We start from the raw sequence: 24,329 nt of genomic DNA, 5'->3' as shown, positions 1-24,329 counted from the left end.
AAAAATGCATTTCACCTAGACTAAGATGTCCAAAGAAAGGATTCAGGAGAGCCTAATTAGGGACACACAGATTAACTACATGCTACAGTTCCTATGGTAACTGCCATTGAAATATACAAAAAATAAAATAAATAAATAAATCCATGTAATAAAGAAGATTTAAATAAGAAGATCCAGTGAAACAAAAGAAAGTCCACACAGACACTTTAACCCTAAGAAGGATGTTCATTGAGGGAAGACAGCACTGAAAAAATGTTAGGTATGCAGTCCATATGACATTTTCAATTTCACTTAGTCTCAGCATTTTCATCTATGAGTAGCCCAAGAAAATGTTAGTAGGCTTGATTTAGAATTCATAAAAGCATGACATGGTCTTGACAGAGTGGAGTTTCTTTTCTTGTTTTTGTTTGTCTTGTTTGTTTTTTTAATTCAGCAAAGCACAGGACAACTTCCCTGCAAAGAAAAATAGAAAGTGTTGGTGATCTTAGGAACATAGCTTGGTGATGTATTACAACAAAAGTGCATGTTAGGGCATCCTTGCCTTTTCCATTAATTCTTTTCTTTCTTTCTTTCTTTTTTTTTTTTCACGGAAGGGAAGAACTTTAATCAAAACTTGTATTTTGAAACTGACCAGAAGCCTAGAGAAGATGGAGATCACTTCCTACCTATGTCATATAATTAACCTGGATTATGAACTCTGTTGGAAGAAGAATTTTCACTTAAAAAATTAAGTTTGGGGACCAAATTTTTTTTCTAGCCTAAATTTCAGAATGTAGTAAGAGATGTGACAGTTTTTATACCTACAAAGACCAAAAGCTGTATTTAAAGAAACTGAAAACTGTATGAGTTCTGGAAAGTATTCTACAAGGAAAAAATGGCCTGGGAGTTCGGGCTGCATTTGCTGTCTGCTTCTGAGTCTCTGAAGGTGTGTCTGAGTAACTGTGGCTCAGGGTTCCCTGGAGGAAGATAAGGCAAGATTCTCACAGGAGGAGGCAGGTTTAGTAAGTGAATATTTTGTAGCATGTTTGTTATTGTTAGGTGGAATGAAGCCTTTGAAGTAGTTTTAATAGAGTTTGTAGTCAGACACTCATCTAAATAAAAAATATTGGTTTTTTGGCAATTAGACTGCTGAAGAAAAAACCACCTTTTTGCTGTAGTATAGAGTCAGGCTTGTCATTTTTCTACCAGAGTTCTGAATTTCCTGAGCATGTGAATCAAGACCACATTTTTGTTAAGTATGTCAGTATCCTTTTTTTTAGTTGTCAAGGACAATACATATGTATAATGTTTAATGGGTTCCCGTTAGACTGCAGATGAATTTAATCATGTGGACAGGGAGGGAGTGGGCACTGGGTCAAGGCCCTGGCACTGAGAATATACTTTGCTGATTGGTGGGTGGACTGAGTCGAGCTAATGGGCTCCCTGACTCTTCGTCTGCTCTCTCATGTTGTCCTACGCAAGTCCTGGATCTTCTCTAGTTCCTCGTATATTAATTTGGAAAGCAGCACCAACTACCTCACATAGTGTAGGTTAGCTTGTTTACATTGCTTCTCCTTTATGTAGTAGCTCGTTTCTAAATTCATTCCTGCTTACATGAAACATGACAGGACTTTCATTGCAATTAAAAATTTTTAAAAATTATATAGGTAGGAAATGTCCACATATTATATAAATCTTAGTTGAAAATGGAAGTTTTCCTCTTTCTCTCTAGTATGTTTTCGAATGGTAGCTTTGGAGGGGGCAAGGAGAGGGCCAAATAATCTTCACTTTTAATATCAAATTGCATATAAAAATAGCTTATTATTGATATAGTTATTTTATGTTAGATGTCTTCATGTTTGCCAAAGACAATCTTGAACATTTCGATTTCTTGCCAGATAGAACTAACCAGGATAGATTGAGTATAAGAGAAAATATTTGCTTCACTTGTTTTTTTTTTCTTAACTTGATGATTGCCGATGTCACTCATTATGGAGGCACCCAGAACTAAATCTCTGAGTAAATGGCACAGTAAAGCTATTGAAAGTCTAGAAGATATCCAGGTAGTTTGCAAAGTATGCATGGTATGTGTTTGTATGAAGGTTCCCATATCTCGGTATTTCTTTTCATTTCCTACTCACTTAATGGATTTTCTACAAGTTCAGTGTAGATACAAGCCACTGCTGGGACATTTTCTACTGGGCTCATTAATTTAAAAGGAATTGATGATTATCTTTAAAACATTATAAATGTTAATGATATTTGCCACTACTAAATGTTTAATTTTATTTCTAAAACTTCCAAAGATTTCTGTTTAACTTTTTTCTGTTTTAAATTTTTTTCCTAAACTTGTATGTGTTAAATGCAAAGATTTGTTTTTATCATACATTAACCCTAGAATGCAACCATTTGAATGTCTGCTTGCTGGCAGAGCTCTATCTAGATGGGCTTTGGAGCCTTGTACATATAGCCTTTATAACTGAGTGTACATACACATTACTGTTTTCATGGGTCTGGATGAAGGGGAATTTATTTGATAAATAAGACTCAGTTTCTACCATGGCAATGTTTTTTTTTTCTTTTCTTTTTTTTATTATTATGTTATGTTAATCACCATACATTACATCATTAGTTTTTGATGTAGTGCTCCATGACTCATTGTTTGTGTATAACACCCAGTGCTCCATTCAATATGTGCCCTCTTTAATACCCATCACCAGGCTAACCCATCCCCCCACTCCCCTCCCCTCTAGAACCCTTAGTTTGTTTCTCAGAGTCCATAGTCTCTTGTGGTTCATCTCCCCCTCTGATTTCCCCCCCTTCATTCTTCCCCTCCTGCTATCTTCTTCTTTTTTTTTTTTAAACATATAATGTATTATTTATTTCAGAGGTACTGATCTGTGATTCAACAGTCTTGCACAATTCACAGCACTCACCATGGCAATATTTTAAGAGTATTTGTTCACATTTATGTGCCCTAAAGTCCCATTTACTACTTAATAAAACAAGTGTAGGTTTTACTTGGTTTTATTCCCACTTCTTTGTTTTTTCTTCTCCAGTATCTAGTTACTATGGGTTGGCGGCTCCCCCTATCTCTCCCCTTTGTTACCACATAGTGAATTATAATGTAGTTGAACAACCTGACTTAATAGTACTTCTTTTTTTTTAAAGATTTTATTTATTTATTTGACAGAGACACAGCGAGAGAGGGAACACAAGTAGGGGGAGTGAGAGAGGGAGAGCAGGGAGCCCAATGTGGGGCTCGATGTGGGGCTCGATCCCAGGACCCTGGGATCATGACCTGAGCCGGAGGCAGATGCTTAATGACTGAGCCACCCAGGTGCCCCAATAGTACTTCTGACAAAAAGATGGAAACTTCACAATTACTTTTTGTAGGCTTTAAAAATATGTTGGCTCAAAGGATACCTGATTTAGATATGCTTGTTTTATAAGTTTGCCTTCCATTTCATGATTTTTAGGCAGCTGGTTTCATTGTATCATTTCCATGTTTTCAATAATGGATACTCTGACATCTATCAGTCTGTGAATCGCATTTTTATTTTGAAATGGGAAGAAAGGCAACATATTTATTCCGTAAGGAAATAGCTGATTTAGGAGAATAACTTATCTTTATTAAATGAGATGTTTTAACCAAGAAAAATATGGGTCAGTTTTTTTTCTTTCTAAAATGTCTCTAACAATTCCCTGTAGGAATGGGTGGGACCAGCCTTCCTCATTTACAATCCAGCTGTGATGAATAATGGAGCATAGCTCATTCTATTCCCCAGCATGTAATAAATGCAGAAAAACAGTGTGAAAGGCACAATCCTCAAATCAATTGCGTTTTGTTACACAAAAGATCCTGGCTGGAGGAGGTAAGGTGGGAGGGTACCAGAAAGTAATTGATGATGTAAAGAATCTGCCTGGGAATTTTTTTGACTAATGAATTTTATAAAATCTTACGCTACTATGAATTAATAAGATGCAGGTTAAACCACCCTCCTCAGGGTAGTTAAACACAGATTAAAATGCTCCACTATGAAATTTACAGCTATAACCTAGATTAAATGATCCCTCATTCTGGCTTTTCTTTTTCTCACTTACATTTAATTATTTCTTTAGTTATTAAGGGTATAAATAGGAAAAAAGTAAACGTGGTATTAGAGAATAAAGGCATAATTATTTGTGTGTCAGAATTATGATGATTCTGAAGCGATTGTGTATATGCCATAATATATATTCAGTATGGGGTATGGATAATGAAAGATTCTTCTTTTTCATCTTATTTATAATATTTTACCTAAAGTATAGATCAGGTAAGTTCATGTTACTGTACTGCTTTCTTGAAATGCTCTAGTCTTAATCTTCGCTAATTAGAAATAAAAATGTAAAAATCTTTATATAAAAGTCTTTCTTTTCTCATGTATATAATTGTGCTATTTTTATTATTAATAAACTTCTCTTTTTTTATTTTAGAGAGAGAGAGAGTGAGCAGGGGGAGGGCAAAGGGAGAGGGAGAGAGAGAGAATCTCAAGTAGACCCTGAGCTGAGCGTGGAGCCCTATGCGGGGTTCAATGCTGACCTGAGCCAAAACTGAGTCGGCACTTAACAAACAGCCACCTGGGCACCCCAATAAACTTCTCTTTTAAGAACCTCCCTACATTTTCTTTTGTCAGTTAGAAGAAAACATTGTAGATTGTAGGAACAGTTGTGTTGTAATTACCATTCAGAGATACGCACAATGTGAACATGGTGTGGAAATGAAAATCATTCTTCAATTAATCTTCATGTAGTGAGAATGTAGGGGAATGGAAGACAAATTTAGAGCCCAATTTTTGCCTTAAATTTTATTGATAGTTAATGATGCTCAGTCATTATTTGACCTCTCTTGAACTCTACTCTTTTAAACTCTTAGAAGTTTTCATTTATTCCTCATTTGCTTAAGGCAGGGATGGAAAGAAAACTGATGGAGTTAGTTAAAGAAAGATTGGTAGGGGATGGTAGCTAGCACCAGCTGTTCTGTAACTGGAGAAGGAATTGGTGATCTGTCTAAAAAGAACAGATAACACATAAATACGGTATTAGCAGTCTAAAGCAATCCTGCATGGGAAAGGCAGAAGGAAAATCAGCTACCACCTACCTAAGCATCAGCATCAGAAACCTCAATTTTCACTCTCTTTCCTTCCTACATTTGCATCTTGGCTTTCTGGCAGTAGGGCATGAGGAAATCCTAAATCAATCTTAGAAAGAGGAAGATGGTCTTAATTTGATTCCAAAGACTGTATTAAATGTGTCTAATAAAATTGCCTGTTAACTGATTAATTAGTGACCTCGTTTTAGTTACTAATTAGGAGAAACAGTGAGTAATAACCCTATTTTTAATAAGTCTGGTCAGGGTAAGTGCTAGTTACTGTTAGCTCTTGCCCTCACGATACTGGTCGGCTCTCTAGGTCCTTCAGTATATGTCCCATCTGAGCTAGTTCTTGATGGGCTGTGTTCCATGAACTAAACTAATTATCTTCTCACCAACACACACACATATTTTGTGTCCCCCCCTTTTAAAAAAAAGATTTATTTATTTTAGAGAGAGAGAGAGAGTGCACGTGTGTGAGTGCATGAGTGGGGGGGGGGGTGGGGGAGAAGGAGAATCTCAAGCAGACTCTTCACTGAGTGCAGATCCTGACACAGGGTTCAATCTCATGACCCTGAGATTCTGACCTGAGCTGAAAGCAAAAGTTGGATACTCAACTGACTGAGCCACCCAGGTGCCCCATGTCTCGCACCCCCACCCTCCCTCGCTTTTTTGGTGCAAATAAATCTCTGCTAAGGTGACAAAAGCTGTTAAGGAATCATGATTTTTTTTTTTTAAGACTTTATTTATTTGAGAGAGAGCATGCACGTGGGGAGGGGCAGAGGGAGAGGGATGAAGAATTTGAAGCAGGCTGCACACTGAGTGCAGAGCCCTATGTGGGGCTCAATCCCAGGACCCAGAGGTCATGACCTGAGCCAAAACCAAGAGTTGGACGCTTAACGGACTGAGCCACCCAGGCACCCCAAGGAGTCATGATTTTCTAAGTAACACCTAAATGGTATGTGGGCTTTCTGGATATAAACCATTTTTCCAAGTGAATAACTGTCATTGTCAATATTGCACACACCATGGTGGGTTTGGGGAGGAATATGCATATTTTCAGCGGGCTGACCTTTGAAAGAGTCTCAGAAAACTAACAAAAACTCCTTTCGTGCCCCTTTCTGTACCATGTACATGCTTTCATTCCATTATTCACCAACACTGTTTTATAATTCTTTTAAATTTGTGTCACTGACTTTCCACTAAACTGAGTTCTTTGATGTTAGAGTCATGTCTTCCTAATTTGTTATTCGTGAAACCAAAGAATGGTTTGTCTACTCTAGACAGAGTTTGTCTACAGTAATTATTAATTCAGTTGGCTTGAGATAATGGGCCATATGGAGATACCTATTTATGACCAGCAAGCAAAGGATTAATTTGCATTTTGAGAACAAATTAGGTGGACCTATGAGTGGTTTACAAACTGTTTGGAAAGAAATGATTTACAGAAATTTTAAAATAACCATACATGTGTCAAGAGATCAGCTTCATGCATTTATATCTATCTTATTCCATCGAATTATTCACAGATCATAAAGTAGAAAGCATTTTACAAAAACTTATCAATGTATGGACCTTTACAACCAGATGTAGTAACATATCTGGGTTTCTCAACCACAGACTCAAGCAGGAAGCCGGGATGAAGAGGAAGAGTGTGAGGAAATGTGCTAGGATAGTAGATATAAGCTTCCCATGTATGGCTGGTGAAGGAGCGAAGATTGGGGAGCTTGTAGAGACAGGTAGGTTTGTAGGAACAAAAATTTGACTTTACTTTCTGTTGATAGAGTTGGGAGCATAATGCATATAGAAGGCATTGTTTAATCTTAAAATACAGGTTTTTTAAAAAAATGGTTTTATTTCTTGTTTATTTCTTTATTGCATAGGGCGGAATAAAATAAAGGCACTAGAGAGCAAGATGTGACTCAGTTCTTTCTTCATTTTTTTTATTAGCATATAATGTATTATTTGTTTCAGGGGTACAAGTCTGTGATTCATTACACCATTCACAGCGCTCACCATAGCACATACCCTGCCCAATGTCCATCACCCAGCCACCCATCCCTCCCACCCCCCTCCACTCCAGCAACCCTCAGTTTGTTTCCTGAGATTAAGAGTCTCTTATGATTTGTCTCCCTCTCTGGTTTCATCTTGTTTCATTTTTCCTTCCCTTCCCCTATGATCCTCTGTCTTGTTTCTCAAATTCTTCATATCAGTGAGATCATATGATACTTGTCTTTCTCTGATTGACTTATTTCGCTTAGCATAATACCCTCTAGTTCTATCCACGTCGTTGCAGATGGCAAGATTTCATTTTTTTGATGGCTGCATAATATTCCATTGTATATATACACCACATCTTTATCCTTTCATCTGTTGATGGACATCTAGGCTCTTTCCATAATTTGGCTATTGTGGACATTGCTGCTTCTTCCCTTTCTTCAAACAAACCACCACCAACAAAACACTACCAGAGAGAGGGATAAGTAATTGGTTAAACCTGTCAGTTTTATTTATGTTCTTGTAGTGATATCTTTTGAAAGTTAGTGATGCTGTGCCTTCAAAATTGATCATGTTTATCCTGCACATAGCAGCAATCGATTTTGTTATTTCCTCGCAGGTTCCCAGTGTTTACCAAAGGGGAAGTTTTGTAACTAAATCCTAGCAGAGTGGCTCCACAGGAAAAGCCCTGAAGAGGAAAGGCTTCATGCCAGATTCCTCCGGGTCATATTTCCCATTTATAATAAAAGTTCTTAGAAGTATCTATTTGGCTCCATGCTCCTAAGAGGGTGGGTATTAGTTTTGCTCAGTCAGATAATTGGCAAATACTCAACAAGGTTGATATTCCTGCTTCTATGATATCATCAAAGGTTTGTGTGGTACCAAAGGAAATGTTAAATATTTTATTTCCTATAATGAATGAGGGAAACACACTTATGATTCAGATTTTAAATTGCTAGTGCTCTGAAGTCACAGAAAATAAAACATTCAAAATTTTTTATAGTTTGAGGAAAAATTAAATTGTAATTATTTGAAAAAACAGGTATGGGTTTAATTTCTAATTGATTTTTAGCAATTAGTAGTTATGATGCCCCTTTCCCTGCCTTTTAAAAGATTTTACCATGGGTACCATTTTTCCACTTAAAAACTTTTTATACAGAAAACTTTTGTGAAATTTCTTTTCCTCAAAGCATCTGTACTTTTAGCTAACTTAATACCTCATTTACTATAAATGAGAGAAGGCTGATAATCTAAATTAAAGAAAAAAATTGTGCTTATCGTTTCTTTTTTTTATACTATTTGGATTTGGAATGCCACAGATATAATAAGCATCTAGATCACATTCTACCATTTAGTGATAATTTCACTTGAGATGAATAATCAATCAGTAATTCATGTTGCAGTCTCTGCTGGGAAAATGGATTTAATGATCTGTTTCCAGAGCAGATAATACTCTTCAAAGTATCTACATAAGGAGAGTGTGAGGTTGGAATTGCACCTTTAAGATGCTCGTATTTCTTTTAAAAATGTAAATGCAAAGAGAACTTATTTCTAGAGAGATTTATTTTCCTTATGAAGTGCTCTCCATGACAGTAGTGTAATGATCTCTCTTCCTCATAAAAGAAAGCTGTAAAACACATGTTGAGGGTTGGAAATACCTTCTGTTCAATACTGTCAGCCAGGGAAAATTTTCCATTGCTTCACTTTTTCTTATTTTACTTTCAGATTTGCCAGTGATGTTTCAAAATCAGCATTTAACTTGGAATTGCAAAGCTGAAAGCTTAAATGAACTTTCCATTAATGAACAGGTTTAGACATTATTCTATTGTGAGGATCATCTTAAATTAATTTTGACTTAAAAATATAAAATTGATATTTTGGAGAGGTCTATAAAATCAGGTGTTCTTCTCAGTTTTATAAAACCAATATGGAGAGAATAGGAATCTGGTAATGTTAGTGAACATGTTATAAACACACTGGCTTTACCAGAACTTCGTCAGGGCCCAGGTGGGAGCCACATTGATTGATGGTATTTAATCATTTCTTCTTGTCCCTGGCCTGTGATACACTGTGCTGCCCTCATCTACACATTTACATCAGGACCTCACAGTGACCATGACTTGGGATGGCTCAGCAGTGTACCAAGGGATGCCCAGATCCCTGCTGTCTATTCCAGAACTTACTGGGGAAAGATGAGAGTTACATGGCAACCTCCAGAGATAAATATGTTGTCTTACAATTCAGTTACTTCAGAGTTTCCATCTAATTGTCTTAAAAACCTTTTGTCACTAATGCTGTTTAATTTAGAACAGATGATTGGGTTAAATTATTACCTAAAATGTTCACTGTTGAGGCCATCTTTTATTGCCGATTATGTGAATTGAAACATAATGTGTTTTTTTTTGCTTTTTTTTTAGGGGGATGGGTGAGAGGGAGAGGGAGAGAGAAAATTTTAAGCAGGTTCCACGCCTAGCGTGGAGCCCAGTGTGGGACTTGATCTTACAACCCTGAGATCATGACCTGAGCCAAAATCAACAGTTGGACTCTTAACCAACTGAGCCACCCAAGTGCCCCTGAAACATAATATTTTTAACCTCTCAACTTTTATATTGAATAAAGGGGCGATGAAATTGCCATTCCCAGGTTATAAAACTAACCTTGGAAGCAGAAAAGGAAGTAAAATACCTTGAGAACTTCCCCATTTGAAGTTTCTTTTTATTATCTAGAAGACTGGAAAAATGCAGTAATTCTAGCCAACACAGGTGGTCACGAAACTTGATTTTCCAGTATTATTCTGTTTGCCAAAATTTAGACCATGTACAGAGCTCACAAGCCACCCAGGTCTGAAAACCTAACTCTCATCTCAGCCACCAATGAGGAGAGAGATACTTTTGTGTGGATGGGCACATGTAATGTCTCCTCCTCGCCCTTCCTCTTAATGTGATTTCTTGTCCCTCTTCATGTTTTGAGTTGCTGATGGCTTCTAGTTCTGGCATTCTCTCCTTCCCTGGCCACAGTGATCTATGTGTATTCATGGTTACTATGTGAGCTCAGTGTCTGTACTCCACACTCATCACCTTCACAGAGAACTTGTGTCCGAGGCTAGACTACACAGTGCCAAGTGGATGGGAGGGCATGTTGGGCTGAGTGGCTGAAAACAGAGACTGAAAGTGCAGTCTGTTGTTAAAGTAGCTAGTAGAGGTGTGGCAGGTGAATAATAGGACATTTCCCCCAGCCCTGAAACTAGTCACTCTTGTTGAGTTGAACACTAAATAAAATCAGCTGGTCTACATGTAAATATTGTCACCAAATTTACATTCCTAAAGGAATACGTTTTTTATTTTTATTTATTTATTTTTTAAAGATTTTATTTATTTGTCAGAGAGAAAGAGACAGAGAGCACAAGCAGGGAAAGCAAGAGAGGGAGAAGCAGGCTTTCCGCTGAGCAGGGAGCCCAATGTGGGACTCGATCCCAGGACTGTGGGATCATGACCTGAGCTGAAGGCAGATGCTTAACCGACTGAGCCACCCAGGCATCCCAGAATAAGTTTTTTTTTTTTTTTTTAAATGAAGATATGTTGTTCTCTTTCATATGCCTCTCTTTGGTCTGCTACTAGTTTGGGTATCCTTTGTGATTCTGGAATTATTGAGAAAGATGGCAACTCTCATTTAGCCATGGTCAAATTTTATAGCTTTCTAACAGATAGGTAGGTTTTTTCCTACTCATATAATCTGGGTTTGGAGCATGCAAAATAACTTCCATATTTGGCTAATCAAAACATAAATGTAAATTTGGGTGAATTTGCTTTGTGAAAAGTCACCTGATTGAGGATTATCAAGTGTCTTATCTTATTCATTCTTGGGGGTGCTTTTCTAAGTCTCTAAACACCTTTTCTCCAGAGAGTTTTAGAATGATGCAGAGCGGAAAATAAACACTGGAATAATTTATAAACACTGGCTAAATAGGGAAAGCAGGCTATGATAAACACATACTTTAAAAATTTCTGGCCAATATTTGACCTAGGCATCCCCAAAGGAGTTCGAATCATAGTTGATTGCCGGATTCTGGTAACCAGGGGTTGGGGACTTGGGCAAAGAGAAGCTGGCAGGATCAGGGACATGGTTTTTAGTCAGCCATGCTGGTCAGAATCTGAGACACACATGGTGGTGATGGTGGTGGGGAGGGGGTGGCAGAGGGTCCAGAAAGGCTAATAACTGAAGCATAGATAATGGTTTCAAAATCGGTATGGGCCAAGATTAGCATCAAGACAGGCAAACCAAAGGCAGTTATTTCTAAAGTCAAGTCAACGAGAGCCAGAAGCAGCTGCAAAATGCAGAAGTTCAACACAGGAGCTCTGAGGTCCAAGTCAGGATCCAGGTTGGAAGAGTCCATAGCAGATGAAAGAAAAAGACATCAATGAACAAAGGAACACTAGAGCAAGGGTAGCTGCCATGTGAAGAAATTTCCTGTCCCTGCTTTTGGGTTTAAATGGCTCCTGAGAGACAAGAATTTCTCCCTTGGTGCTGCCTGGGCTCTGCCACAGAAGCAGGCATTGGAAGAGCCTGGCTGAGGCTGGGAGGTGGGGGCAAGGAGCAGGAGTGTGAAAATGACAATGAAAATCAAGGGCGCCTGATTTCCCAGGGGTAGCCCTGTGGTGCTGGCCGCTGAGTTACTTGGCTATTCTGAATTGTCAGTTCTGAAATTTACAGAAGGCCATATTGATTTAGTCTAAGCGTAATTCTTTTTGTAAATTAGTCTAAATGAAAATCCTACCAAATGCAGCCTTTAAAATGTAATGGAAAACATCCCATGTATGCACATAATTCTGCCTTACAGCATAACTTCTGGGCATAGTATTGAAAAGTAAACATAAATCAACATCTAATCAACGGCATAAAAAGCAAACTGCCAATGCATCTTGTTACTCTTTTTAAAAAGATTGATCCATTTATGTTAACAGGTATGATATTTGTTGGTATTTATTTGTTTTACAAACTTATTCCTGGCTTTACTCTTGAATGCCTGTTGTTGCTTGTTCCTATTGAATGCCGGTCTCAAAGCAATGCAGTTGCTTATTTTCAGTTCTCATTTGGTAATGAGACATCTCTATTCCCTACTAATTGTGAATACCTAATTTTTTTTAAGATTTTATTTATTTTATTTGAGAGAGACAGAACATAAGAGGGGAGAAAGGGACAGAGGGAGAAGCAGGCTGCCCCTTGAGCAGGGAGCCCGATGCAGGGCTTGATCCCAGGACTCTGGGATCATGCCCTGAGCCAAAGGCAGCCGCTTAACTACTGAGCCACCCAGGTGCCCCATGAATACCTTATTTTTAAAGTACCATTTACTGAGTGTCTTTGGGGCTAATTGCTTTATATATAGTATTTCTTTGCATTATTTTTATATCTGCCTTCAGCAATGTTTCCAACCTGTTCATAGTGTTAAATTAGTTAGTATTAAAGCTATTCAATATTGTGGGACCTCACAAACAGCCATGTAGACACAAAATTTAACATGACTGATTGAAGCAAAAAAAAAAAAAAAGAGATGCCAGGTTTTCTGAGTTCCCCCTTTTTAGGGACATCACCTAATTAATGGTGCAACATTAATGTTGAACCCAAAGGAAGGGCCGAGAAAGTGTATTTTTCCTTCTTTAAGATAGTTTTAAAAAATATAGAGTAATAGGGGCGACTGGATGGTTCATTCAGTTGGGCGTCTGTCTTTGGCTCAGGCTGGGATTGAACCTGCTTTGGGCTCCCTGCCCAGTGGGGAGTCTGCTTCTCCCTCCCCCTGCTCTCGCGCGCTCTCTCTCTTCCCCCTCAAATAAATAAATAAAATCATTAAAAAATATAGAGAGTAATAAATCTTCATTTGAAGAGAATTTTGAAAAATATGGAAAAGTGTAAAGAAAACAAATCATCCATGGTTTCCCTCCAGAGATAGCTGTTATTATTTTGATGTCTTTCCTGCTGGTCTTCTTTCCTCTTTTAACCTAATATTATACAAAGAGCATTTTCATTAAAAATTCTTTAATCACATATCAGAAACATTCTACCATGTGGATCAGAGGAAGCAAGCTGGTAGTGTGTGTGCCAAGTCTGTTTGGCCTTTGCAATATTAACAAATATTTGAATTAGTTGACAAAATATTTAGTATCAGGATATTTCCTATCACCTAGCCCACTTCCCTTGTCTGGGTGACCTATTTGGCCACTTTCAGCACATGATTTGAGAGTTCTGGGATGGCTCTACCAAAAGTTATGTTAGCCATTCACATATTGTGATTTATTTTAGATTATTTCTGTTTTTTAAAATTGCCAGAATGACTAATGGAAGGAATATCATTGTATTTTCTGAATTTCTGAATATTTCCTTAAGAAAGATTTGTAGATTTATTTATTTGATTGAAGTTTCAAGTTTTTTCTTATGTTTTCTTGGCAATCAAGTCACAGAACCGTCTTTCCATTTGGCCAGTCTGCTCATAGTATCTGCAAAGCAGGTTCTTGGACTGACTGCAAGGGTGTTAACCAGACCAGGCCTCCTGCTGGCCTGGCATGGAGGGGCCGTCAGCAGCCAGCATGAGAGCATGTCCAGGCCTGACTTTCCACTCACTCCTTTTGTGAAGACTTTGGCACAAGTGAATTTGGCCAGGATATCTTTTAATTTATTATTTTAAAAATCAAAGGTGAGTTAGTACAAGTTAATTTTATGATATTTGGTCACTTTTTACTTGACTATAAGATTACTATTAAAAAGTGAATTTTTACTGTCATTCTTTAAAAATACTCTTAATTTTTTATTCTGAGTTATAAACTTTTGGGTGTTGTTTCAGTTTATCACTATACTGCAATGCTTAGAAAAATACTTATTTGATAAAAGTTTTCTATTGAGACTTTTAGCACCTTGTTGTGGGAAAGTCAAAGATGCATGAAGTATCTTTCTCCTGTAATTTAGTTGGGAAGACAGGACTCAAACACAGAGAATATAATCAAGTACTGGACTGGATGGAGCAGGTTATTTCTAGTACTCAGGAGAGTCAGAGGAAGAGAGAATTCATTGTGGGGTCAATAGGCTGAGCCAAGACAGTTAGTCCTAGATTGAATTTAGGTTCTAGCAGACATTACAGTGAGTTGGGTGAAAGTAGCTGCAGCACGAGAGGAGACTGGCCTACCGGGGTAGAGCGTTCAGACTGGGAAGCGGTGGGGATACATTTAGATGGGTACGGGGTGCCGTGGCTGTAAGTTACGGACCACCAGACAGAGCATGGTAAACTTACTCTGATAGACCATAGGAAGCCCTTAGAGGTAAGGAACCTACTGATAGCAGCCCTTGGGGGACTTTGTTTTTCTTTCCTGGTGCTGTGTTATACAGGCACATTATTGTGCTTCACTTTATTGGGGTTTTCAGATAATGTATTTTTTTGCTAATTGAAGGTTGGTGACAACCCTGCGTGGAGCAAGTCTAGCGGTACCATTTTCCAACAGCATTTGCTCATTTCATGCCTCTGTGTCACATTTTGGTAATTCCTGCAGTATTTCCGACTTTTTCATGATTGTTATATTTGTTATGGTGACCTGTGATCAGTGATCTTTGATGTTACTATTTAATTGTTTCAGGGCATCATGAACCCTGCCCATATAACATGGTGGACTTAACTGACAAATTTTTTGTGTGTTCTGACTGCTTTACCAACCAGGGGTTTTCCTGTCTCTCTTCCTCTCCTCGAGCCTCCCTACTCCCGGAGACACAGTTTTGAATCTAGGCTAATCATGTCTAAATGTCAAGTGAAAGGAAGAGTCAATTGATACGGCAAACTTTATTGTCTTATTTTAAGAAATTGCTATAGCCACCCCAACCTTCGGCCACCACCATCCGGGTCAGTCGGCAGCCATCAACACTGAGGCAAGACCTCCACCAGCAAAAAGTTTATAGTTTGTTGAAAGTTCAGATGATGGTTAGCACTTTTTTTTTTTTTAAGTAGGCTCCATGCCCAGTGTGGAGCCCAGTGTGGGGCTTGAACTCACCATCCTGAGATCAAGACCTGAGCTGGGATCAAGAGTCTGACACTTAACCAGTTGAGCCCCCAGTGCACCCCGATGGTTAACATTTTATAACAATAAAGTATTTTTAAATAAAGGTGTGTGCATTGTTTTTTTAGACAGTGCTATTGTACACTCAGTAGAGTATAATGTAAACATAAATTTTATATGCACTGGGAAATTCATTTGGCTCAATTTATTGTGATATTTGCTGTATTGTGGTAGTCTGCAACCAAACCTACAATATCTCCAAGGTATGCCTATATAATATTAGAATATGAAAGGAATGGAGGTAAGGAGGCCAGTTCAATGGCTGTTGTCAAAGTTCAGGCATGATGTGATGAGGGTAGGAATGTGGAAGTTTTTATAGAAATGAATGCATTGAAGAAATTTTATATGGGAAAGGTGACAAGTTTTAAAGAATGGCTAGATATGGAGTAGAGGAAAAGAAAAAAAATCAGATAACTCTAAAATTTCAAGTTCTGGGCACCATAAACATTATGGAGTTTTTAAATAGAAACAGGGATGCTTAGATTGTGTTTTACTTTATGGCAGAAAGGATTTATATGTCCAGCGTTAGAAATGATTTCTACTTCTCCCTTGGTCCCGCTCTTTTGTTGACGTTCTGTTTTGGTTTGCTGATATTAGTTAGAGTGCTAGGTGGTGAGTTTGAGGTTGAAGAATAGTGGGTTAACAGTTTACTTTTGAAAGATACAAGATTTTCTTCTGAGATTAATGAACTATTTATGTTCCCGCCTAATTAACTAATTAGCATAATGTTACCAAGACAAAGATCATGAGTTTTGTTTCCTTTTGTTCCCATATGGACTAAGTTTGTTTTGCTCTGCTCTTTGGCAACATACTTTGCTCCTAATTGTAAACGAACCAATTTACAAATTCATGCTGTTAACATCAGGGAGACTAGGAATTTGGGAGAATAAATCAATGCAAATAATTTCCAATTCCAAAACATGTATATACATATCTATGCACCCATGAGGGCACACATACTCACATGTGTGTACACACACATCCAGATCCAGGCCTTTCTTATAGTGGGTTAGTGTATTTTTTTAGAGCCTTGACCATATATTTCTTTACTGACTTATTTACTCTTCAACAATAGGTGTCAAAGAAGGAATAAGAAATGACTAAAAATTAATAGATTAGTGTGTCTTAATGTTTACAGGGTTGGTTTGGGTTGTAGGACATGGGATAGAGATACAAACATTACTCTGGGTAATTTTGCCTTAAACACTATAACATATGATTGCACACACTTTAAGAGAAATAAAACTAATTTTGAACTCCTTGGCAAGGAATTTAGCAAGATTAATTCTTTTAATAAGCATGTTGGAATCCATTTTCAAGACTGTTCCTAGGTTTTCAGATGAGCATGAAAGGGGCATCAAGTATCTCTGTTACCTTCAACAGTCATAAAAGGCAGGGAAAAAAATGATTTCTTTTTTCGTGTTTGAGGATGAGATGAGCTCTCAGTTGGTCTAAGTGAAAAAGCATCATCAAATAGCAATGGTAGCCAAGTGTCCCTGGGAGGGAATAATGACTTCCCAGCCCACAAACATGGCATCATCACACATTAACCTGTCTGCAGCCTTGACCTCATATGACATAGTTCTACATCCTTCTTTGTAGGGATTTGTGTTCCAAAGAAATGGCAAGAAGAAAAGAGAATTGAGGCCCTTAGGGCCAAGTGGATCCAAAGATTGAAGTGATACTTTTGAGAGCAACAAAGATACCAAATTTGTTAAGACAAAGTCATTCATAGAATGCAAATGTTAAGAGAAGGGTGGGAAACTGTATCAAACTGAGACAGAGTGGAGCAAGAGCAATGGGATTCCAGATTAGGATTGCCTATGACTTGCTTTTATCAGCGGCTGACTCAATGTTGCATGGGTAGTTTGGTTGGATTTAAAGAGTGGGGTGGGTAACACAAGACCTAGGAACTTAATTATAATGAAATAGCTTTACCTTGATTTGATTTCATAGTTTCTGGTCTCCTGTGTTAAAAATAAGAAAATAGTAGATGTAGCAAAAACCAGAACAATGTATTTTGATTTGTGTTAAACATTCTCAGCCAAATCTGGGAGAAGATATTTAAGACAGCTGTTGAGAAACTGTTTTATTGTAAGTCAGTGGAACTAATTCCTGCTGCTGAATGTAGGCATTTTGGATAACTTAGTTGGCAAGGGTGTTCTCACCATTCAGACCAGGATGTCCTTAGTCTTCTGTACCTTTCATTCATATTGGCTCTTTTCTTGATGATGGAGAGGTACAATAGTGGCAGTCCAGATAAATTTCCTGATCACAAATCCCTTCAATTCAAATGGGTGTGTGTGTGTGTGTTGGTAAATATAGGTTTCTATTAGAAATGAAAGTATCTGACCAATCCATGTATAACAAATGGCAAAAACTATAAGGTGGAGGGAGGCACTGTTTTGGGAGTGGGGACAGTTAGGACTTCACTTTCAGTCATGGAGCCATGGATCAGTTACAATGTAACTGTGATGTTGGTCAGGTTACCTCTGGGTTTGAATTCCTCATTTGAAAAGCAAAGAGGTTAAAAGATTAGCAACTCAAATGTTATGACTGGTACTTGCATGTGGGGGTTTATTGTACTTGTTTCCCTACCTTCAAAAAGGAAGTATGTTTTAAAATGTTCATAATAAAAGGTAAAAAAAAAACCTTGGAATGTACATAAAAAGCAAAAATATCATCCCACCTCCTTCCTGTAGTTCTATAAGATGGAACCAGGCTTGTTTCAAGCTGTTTTGAGTAGGAGTCTTATGCAATCAGTTTCTTCCTCTGGAATGATTTTTCCAAATGAATATTGCATTTTTTATTGTATTTCCTTGCTCAATTTACACGGAAATGTATGTATATCATGGGCTACACCGAGTGGCCTGGCGTGTTTTACAGTGATTTATAGTCTTTTCATATCAAAATCAATGTCTGGTCTCCAAATGTAGTTTGAAGATAATACATTCATGTGAATACTTTCAGAATGGGCTGGAAACAGCAGCTCTTTGGATAACCATATGATTTCCCATAAAGGACACCCTTTATGGACAGGTGATTCTTGCTCAGTCTCTGTGAATATAAATTTCTACAACAGTTTTTCTTCAGGGTTCCTCTATCCACACCCAGCTTCAGATATGAGACAATCAACCAATGATTTGATCAGCTTGCAAAGATAAGTTGGGTAGTTGGTTTTTTTTTTTAATGTAAAAACTTCCAGCAAAGGACTGCATTTAATATGGCAATGTCAGTGGCATCAGCAAGCAATTCTACCATTTCAGGGTTCCGTGTAAGCAGGTAGTCATGGGCACTGAGTAAAAGACTCCACAGCAGCCTACACAGTAGCAGAAGTGACAGAAAAAAGCCTGTTTTTAGAAAAAAGACCTGCTGATAGATTGATGATAGAGCAAACTGTAAAAGCTTGATATGAGGATCATTTTGGAAATTTCCGCCTTGTGTGATAGCCACAAAAGCTTGTTCTTTTCACTATGGGACATTATTTATGAGCAGCTCTGTGACAGCTGGTCTTTCATAGTGAAGCTCAGTTCCCACTTCATCACAAGAAATGTCAGTGGTAAGGAACAGGAGTTTATATTCATGCTCATAGGCTAACCCAGAATTTAGAGTCAAAAGTCTCTTGACATTTTGGAAATCATCCTCAGAGCCTTGCCAGAAAGAGCCCTTCCTGTTTGGTGCTGCTGACCTGGCAGTACCTGCCTTTTCTGAGAGGAAAATATGGTAGAAACAGAGTAGCAACAGGAAGCCTAAAAACTAGTTTTGTATTGAGGAACGAGAACAAGTTGCCTAGTTAAGGTTTTATATATCTCTTGCTTTCATCTGTATTTTGAAATATTCTATGGCTTCTTCTAAATTGAGCCTTCTTAAACCTTTTAATTGTCTCATCACTGGTCAGAGATCATGATACAGAAAAAGGATCAGAGAATTCACACTCAGAAGATATGAGTTCAAGTCTTGACTTTTTCATAGGCTGTATATTTTTTAAGTATTTATTTATTTTAGAAAAAGAGTGTGAGTGAGGGGAGGGGCAGAGGGACAGGGAGAGAGAATCTTCAAGCAGACTCCCTGCTGAGCAAGGAGTCCAACGCTGGGCTCAATCCCAGGACCCTGAGATCATGACCTGAGCTGAAATCAAGTCAGCTGCTTAACCAACTGAGCCACCCCAGTGCCCCTAGGCTGTATGATACTGAGGAAGATAATTTACACCTCTGAGCTTAGTGTCCTCATCCTTTAATTGGGAATAATTATAAGACCAATCTCATAGATATTAAATGAGATAATGTTTGTGAAAAGTTATATTACAAACTGCAAATACTGTATAATAATTATAACTGATAACATCATTAACAGATCTGGAATTGTGGAAAGCAAGGGTTCTTTAAAAAGCAATGGAATATTTAGGGGGCAAAAGAATTTTTTTTTTTTTTTTTTTAGGATTTATTTGAGAGAGAGCATGAGCAGAGGGGCAGAGAGTCTTAAGCAGACTCCACTCAGCTTGGAGCCCAATGCAGGGCTCGATCTCAACCTGAGATCAAGACCTGAGCCTAAACCAAGAATTCAACTCTAACTACACCATCCAGGAGCCCCAGGGCAAGCTTTTTCTTCCTGCTCTTTTTCTTAAGAAGTTTCCTAGCTATTATTGACTGGAGCAAAAGAATTTCTAAGTGAAGCTTTCTTTAACTGGGAATACTCCTCACAGACCCAGAAATATTCATGTGTTCACCATAGTGTCCTGTGTTTGTTGTTCTACTTGAGCGTGGCCAGGCTTTGTAAAGATCCCAAGAAGAACAGTCCAGAATCGATGCAATGGGAATATATATATACTACTTTATGACCTCAGATTCCCACAGCTCATTTCCCCTCAATGTTACTTACCATTAGTATTTGTTGATAGTATAACCAGTGTGATTCACTGGATATGTATAATTGTTGTCCAGGCTCTGCTTCAAACTTTCTTTTTTTCTCCCCCATGCTTTTAAAAACAATTAAATGAAGAAAAAAAAAAAAAAGGCTTGATCCAGATAGGCTGGCAACCTTTACTTCTTTTGTATGTTTGGAATTCCTTCTAGAATACCTTGGGGAATTTGTTATCAGTTTCTATAGCCAGACTATTTCACTAGTATGTGCACAGTGGCACTAAGTACTAGTATTGTGTAATTGTTCCTTCTAAAGGGGATTTTGTAAATACCTCTTGTAAGGGGTTTCTTCCATCTGGAAGAGCTGTACTGTATAAGCACATCCCCAGTTTTAGCCAGGTGAACAGTGAGAGCTTTATAATTGCTTACAAAGAGACTAGCTGGTGATCTTAACATCTTTGGTACAGAGGTTCTTGTGAAAAAAATAATGTGAAAGTTATCTTTATTTTGTGTGGTTTTACCACTGCAGGAGTGACTTCCACTTTACTGATGGACATTCATGAGTATTGTTACAAGTTCAGCGTTATGCTGGGCAGTGTGCTTGGCTACATTCAAGATCCCTCACTGCCAGGTGAAAGGCTATGAACATTCTTGACATTGTTCTGATGACTGTAAAGAGCATATCTCTGTCAGGGTGGTCTTTCCTTCCTGTTTGAAACTTCCTTGCACATGTAAGCAGAACACTGTATGACTTTGCTCAGTTTGAACAAGGATTGGTGTTTCTTAATTGATCCTCAGATATCCTGCAGTTCCTGTATTCTGTTCATCCTGCTGGCTTGTTAAGTCAGCATTTATGACAGGTCTTTTCCCAATTACTTTCTAGGAGATGTCATGATTGTGCAGGCCTTTTTGGGGTCATTACAAATGTCAAATTAGTTTATCCAAGTGGTGCTGACAAATGAACTCTGCATACAAGATACTCTCTTAACAATGTTGTCTAAGAAAGTCTTTTCACTTTTTTTGAGGTAAATATTTTATTTTATTTTTTTAGAAATCAGAGATAAGTATTATATTTGTAGAAAAACCACATATAGTTCTAAAATACTAAGATGTCACTTAGTATTATATTAATTTTTATGATAAAAACCAGTCTCTTCAATAAATGGTGCTGGGAAAATTGGACAGCTATATACAGAAGAATGAAACTTGACCATTCTCTTACACCATATACAAAGATAAACTCTAAATGGATGAAAGACCTCAATGTGAGACAGGAATCCATCAAAATCCTAGAGAAGAACATAGGCAGTAACCTTTTTGACATTGACCACAGCAACTTCTTTTAAAACACATCTCTAAAGGCAAGGGAAACGAAAGCAAAAATGAACTTTAGGGACTTCATCAAGATAAAAAGCTGCACAGCAAAGGAAACAGTCAACAAAACAAAGAGGCAACACACAGAATGGGAGAAGATATTTGCAAATGACACTACAGATAAAGGGCTGGTATCCAAGATCTATAAAGAACTTCTCAAACTCAACACCCAAAAAACAAATGATCCAATCAAGAAATGGGCAGAAGACATGAACAGACACTTCTCTGAAGAGGACATGCAAATGGCTAACAGACATATGAAAAAATGTACAACATCATTAGCCATCAGAGAAATTCAAATCAAAACGACATTGAGATACCACCTTATACCAGTTAGAATGGCAAAAATTGACAAGAAACAACAAATGTTGAAGAGGTTGTGGAGAAAGGGGAACCCTCTTACACTGTTGGTGGGAATGCAAGTTGGTACAGCCACTTTGGAAAACAGTGTGGAGGTGCCTCAAAAAGTTAAAAATAGAGCTACCCTATGACCCAGCAGTTGCACTCCTGGGTATTTACCCCAAAGACAGATGTGAAAAGAAAGGGCCACATGCATCCCAATGTTCATAGCAGCAATGTCCACAGTAGCCAAACTGTGGAAGGAGCCGAGATGCCCTTCAACAGACGAATGGATAAAGAAGATGTGGTTCATATATACAATGGAATATTACTTAGCCATCAGAAAGGATGAATGCTCAACATTTGCACCAACATGGATGGAACTGGAGGAGATTATGCTAAGTGAAATAAGTCAAACAGAAAAAGACAATTATCATATGGTTTCACTTATTTGTGGAACATAAGGAATAGCATGGAGGACATTAGGAGAAGGAAGGGAAAAATGAAGGGGGGAATCAGAGGGAGAGACGAACCATGAGAGACTATGGACTCTGAGAATCAAACCGAGGGTTTTAGGGGGGTGGGGGAATGGGGGATCCGGTGATGGGTATTAAAGAGGGCACGTATTTCATGGAACACTGGGTGTTATATGCAAACAATGAATCATGGAACACTACATCAAAAACTAATGATGTACTGTGTGGTGACTAACATAATAATAAAAAAAAGAAATAAGAAGAAAGTCTTTTCATTTTGCAAGAGCTACTCTGAACCCACAAAATCCTAAATTCACTGCACTAAGGAACAGGAACACAAATCTGTTAAGCCTACTAATGATTCACCTCATCACAGTAATGGTAAGTAATAGACATCAACAGAATCAGTAGGTCTTAGGGTGGTTACCATTTTGTCTCACATTTCCTGACTTATGCTTTCAATAGTTGTCAGAAAAATATATAAAAGTCCTTATGATCATCACTGGCCAAATGAAATAGACTGTATATAGATACTCTTGCCGGGGTAGATGATTCCTCAAGAAGGACATAAATGACAAAGAGTTACAACGAATGAATAAAGACATAGGAAGTTAGATGGAGATGTAGATGAACACTGTCTTATGAAAAGCTTTTTAAAATTCTCCTCACCAAAAACCTTCTACACAGTTTATAGAAAAAGAATGGGCTTCAAGAATATCATAAAGAAATCACAGTTTACTACTGAGGAAATTAGTCCTGATCGAAAGCATATGCTTTCTTGTCTTAGCAATTTGAACAGGTTCTGTGCTCTTGGTGCTGCACGTACTGTTTGAAGTAGAAGCGAAATTGTTCTGCCATTTGTAAAAGTCAGATTCAGTCATGCCCAGGACTGGGGAGATGAGTGTTCCTCAAGTTTCATGTCTTTGGAATATGTGAAAGAACAAGAGGTTTTGCCAAGATTGGCTTTGCTTTCAGACTTTCCCTTCACCACACTCCAGAGCAGACAGTGTGTGGTGTTGAAACTAAACCTGCTGTCGGGATGTTTAGGATCACATGGTGACATGCTGTGGGTTAGCAGACTGGCAGTTCACATACTAATTTTATATATATCTCATTCTGAATCTTCAGCTGGCTTGGGGAGTTTTGGTTCTTTAAGGACTGGTTTTATTCAGTATGTAGAGTATTAAAACTTTTCTTCTGCAATGAATGGTAGTTGAAACACTTTCTCCAATTGCCTAAGCTATTCCATGGCTATAATTTCAGCAAATTTGGAAGCTGTCTTGTTACCTCTGTCATGCCATCAAGATACTACTTAGTTACTCATCAAGTTTTTATTGAGTGACCAAAGGAACATTAATATTTTGGTAAGTACTTGGACAAATATATTAAAGATTAATAAGTCTGAAAAATGCCTCAGTTTTATCCAGGGAAAAGCTTAGGCACTAGAAGAATCAGAGTTGGTAATTATGCTAACACGTTTTACTGGTAGATGAGCAAATGTCATTAGTTTTGACATACCATGGCTAGACTGTAGTATTATACCTCTTGCCACTTTTAGAAACTTCTGGTACAGAAAAAGGAAGATGTGCATACGAATTTCCATGGGTGTGAATTAAACTACTTTATCCGCTGGAAAAGGCAACTGTGTAGAATGTATATAATAACTCAAAGAGCCTTTGGATCATTACATTTGCATATTTGGGGTAAATACCTAGTAGTGCTGTTGTTGGATCATAGGGTAGCTCTATTTTTCACTTCTTGAGGAACCTCCATACTGTTTTCCAGAGTGGTTGTACCATTTTGCATTCCCACCAACAATGTGAAAGGGTTCTTCTTTGTCCACAACCTCGCCAACATTTGTTGTTCCCCGTCTTGTTAATTTTAGCCATTCTGACTGGTGTGAGGTGGTATCTCGTTGTGGTTTTGATTTGTATTTCCCTGATGATGAGTGATATTGAGCATTTTTTTCATATGCTTGTTGGCCATTTGTATGTCTTCTTTGGAGAAGTGTCTGTTCATGTCTTCTGTCCATTTCTTGACTGGATTATTTGTTTTTTGGGGTGTTGAGTTTGGTAAGTTCTTT

The 24,329-nt window shown here is 37.9% G+C and overlaps 1 protein-coding gene across 2 annotated transcripts in view; it reads left to right on the top strand.

Annotated features, from left to right (window-relative positions):
• Positions 1-24,329, top strand: part of IMPG2 (interphotoreceptor matrix proteoglycan 2) — a 163,955-nt gene that overhangs the window by 77,486 nt on the left and 62,140 nt on the right. The window contains exon 18 of one of the 2 annotated variants that reach the window (XM_045902794.3): positions 594-6,941. The exons of the other annotated variant lie outside the window; for it this stretch is intronic. Coding sequence (XP_045758750.1) covers positions 594-606 — 13 coding nt within the window. The 3' untranslated portion in view covers positions 607-6,941. Of the gene's footprint in view, positions 1-593; positions 6,942-24,329 lie in introns of those variants that run through there. 2 annotated transcript variants of the gene reach the window in all.

The sequence above is a fragment of the Mirounga angustirostris genome, unplaced genomic scaffold (assembly GCF_029215605.1).
Source record: "Mirounga angustirostris isolate CCGP_5_RB_7025 unplaced genomic scaffold, mMirAng1.0.hap1 SCAF_1, whole genome shotgun sequence".
NCBI lineage: Eukaryota > Metazoa > Chordata > Mammalia > Carnivora > Phocidae > Mirounga > Mirounga angustirostris.
The sequence above is the reverse complement of the archived record's forward strand: the minus strand, read 5'-3'. Positions and strand labels throughout refer to the sequence as shown.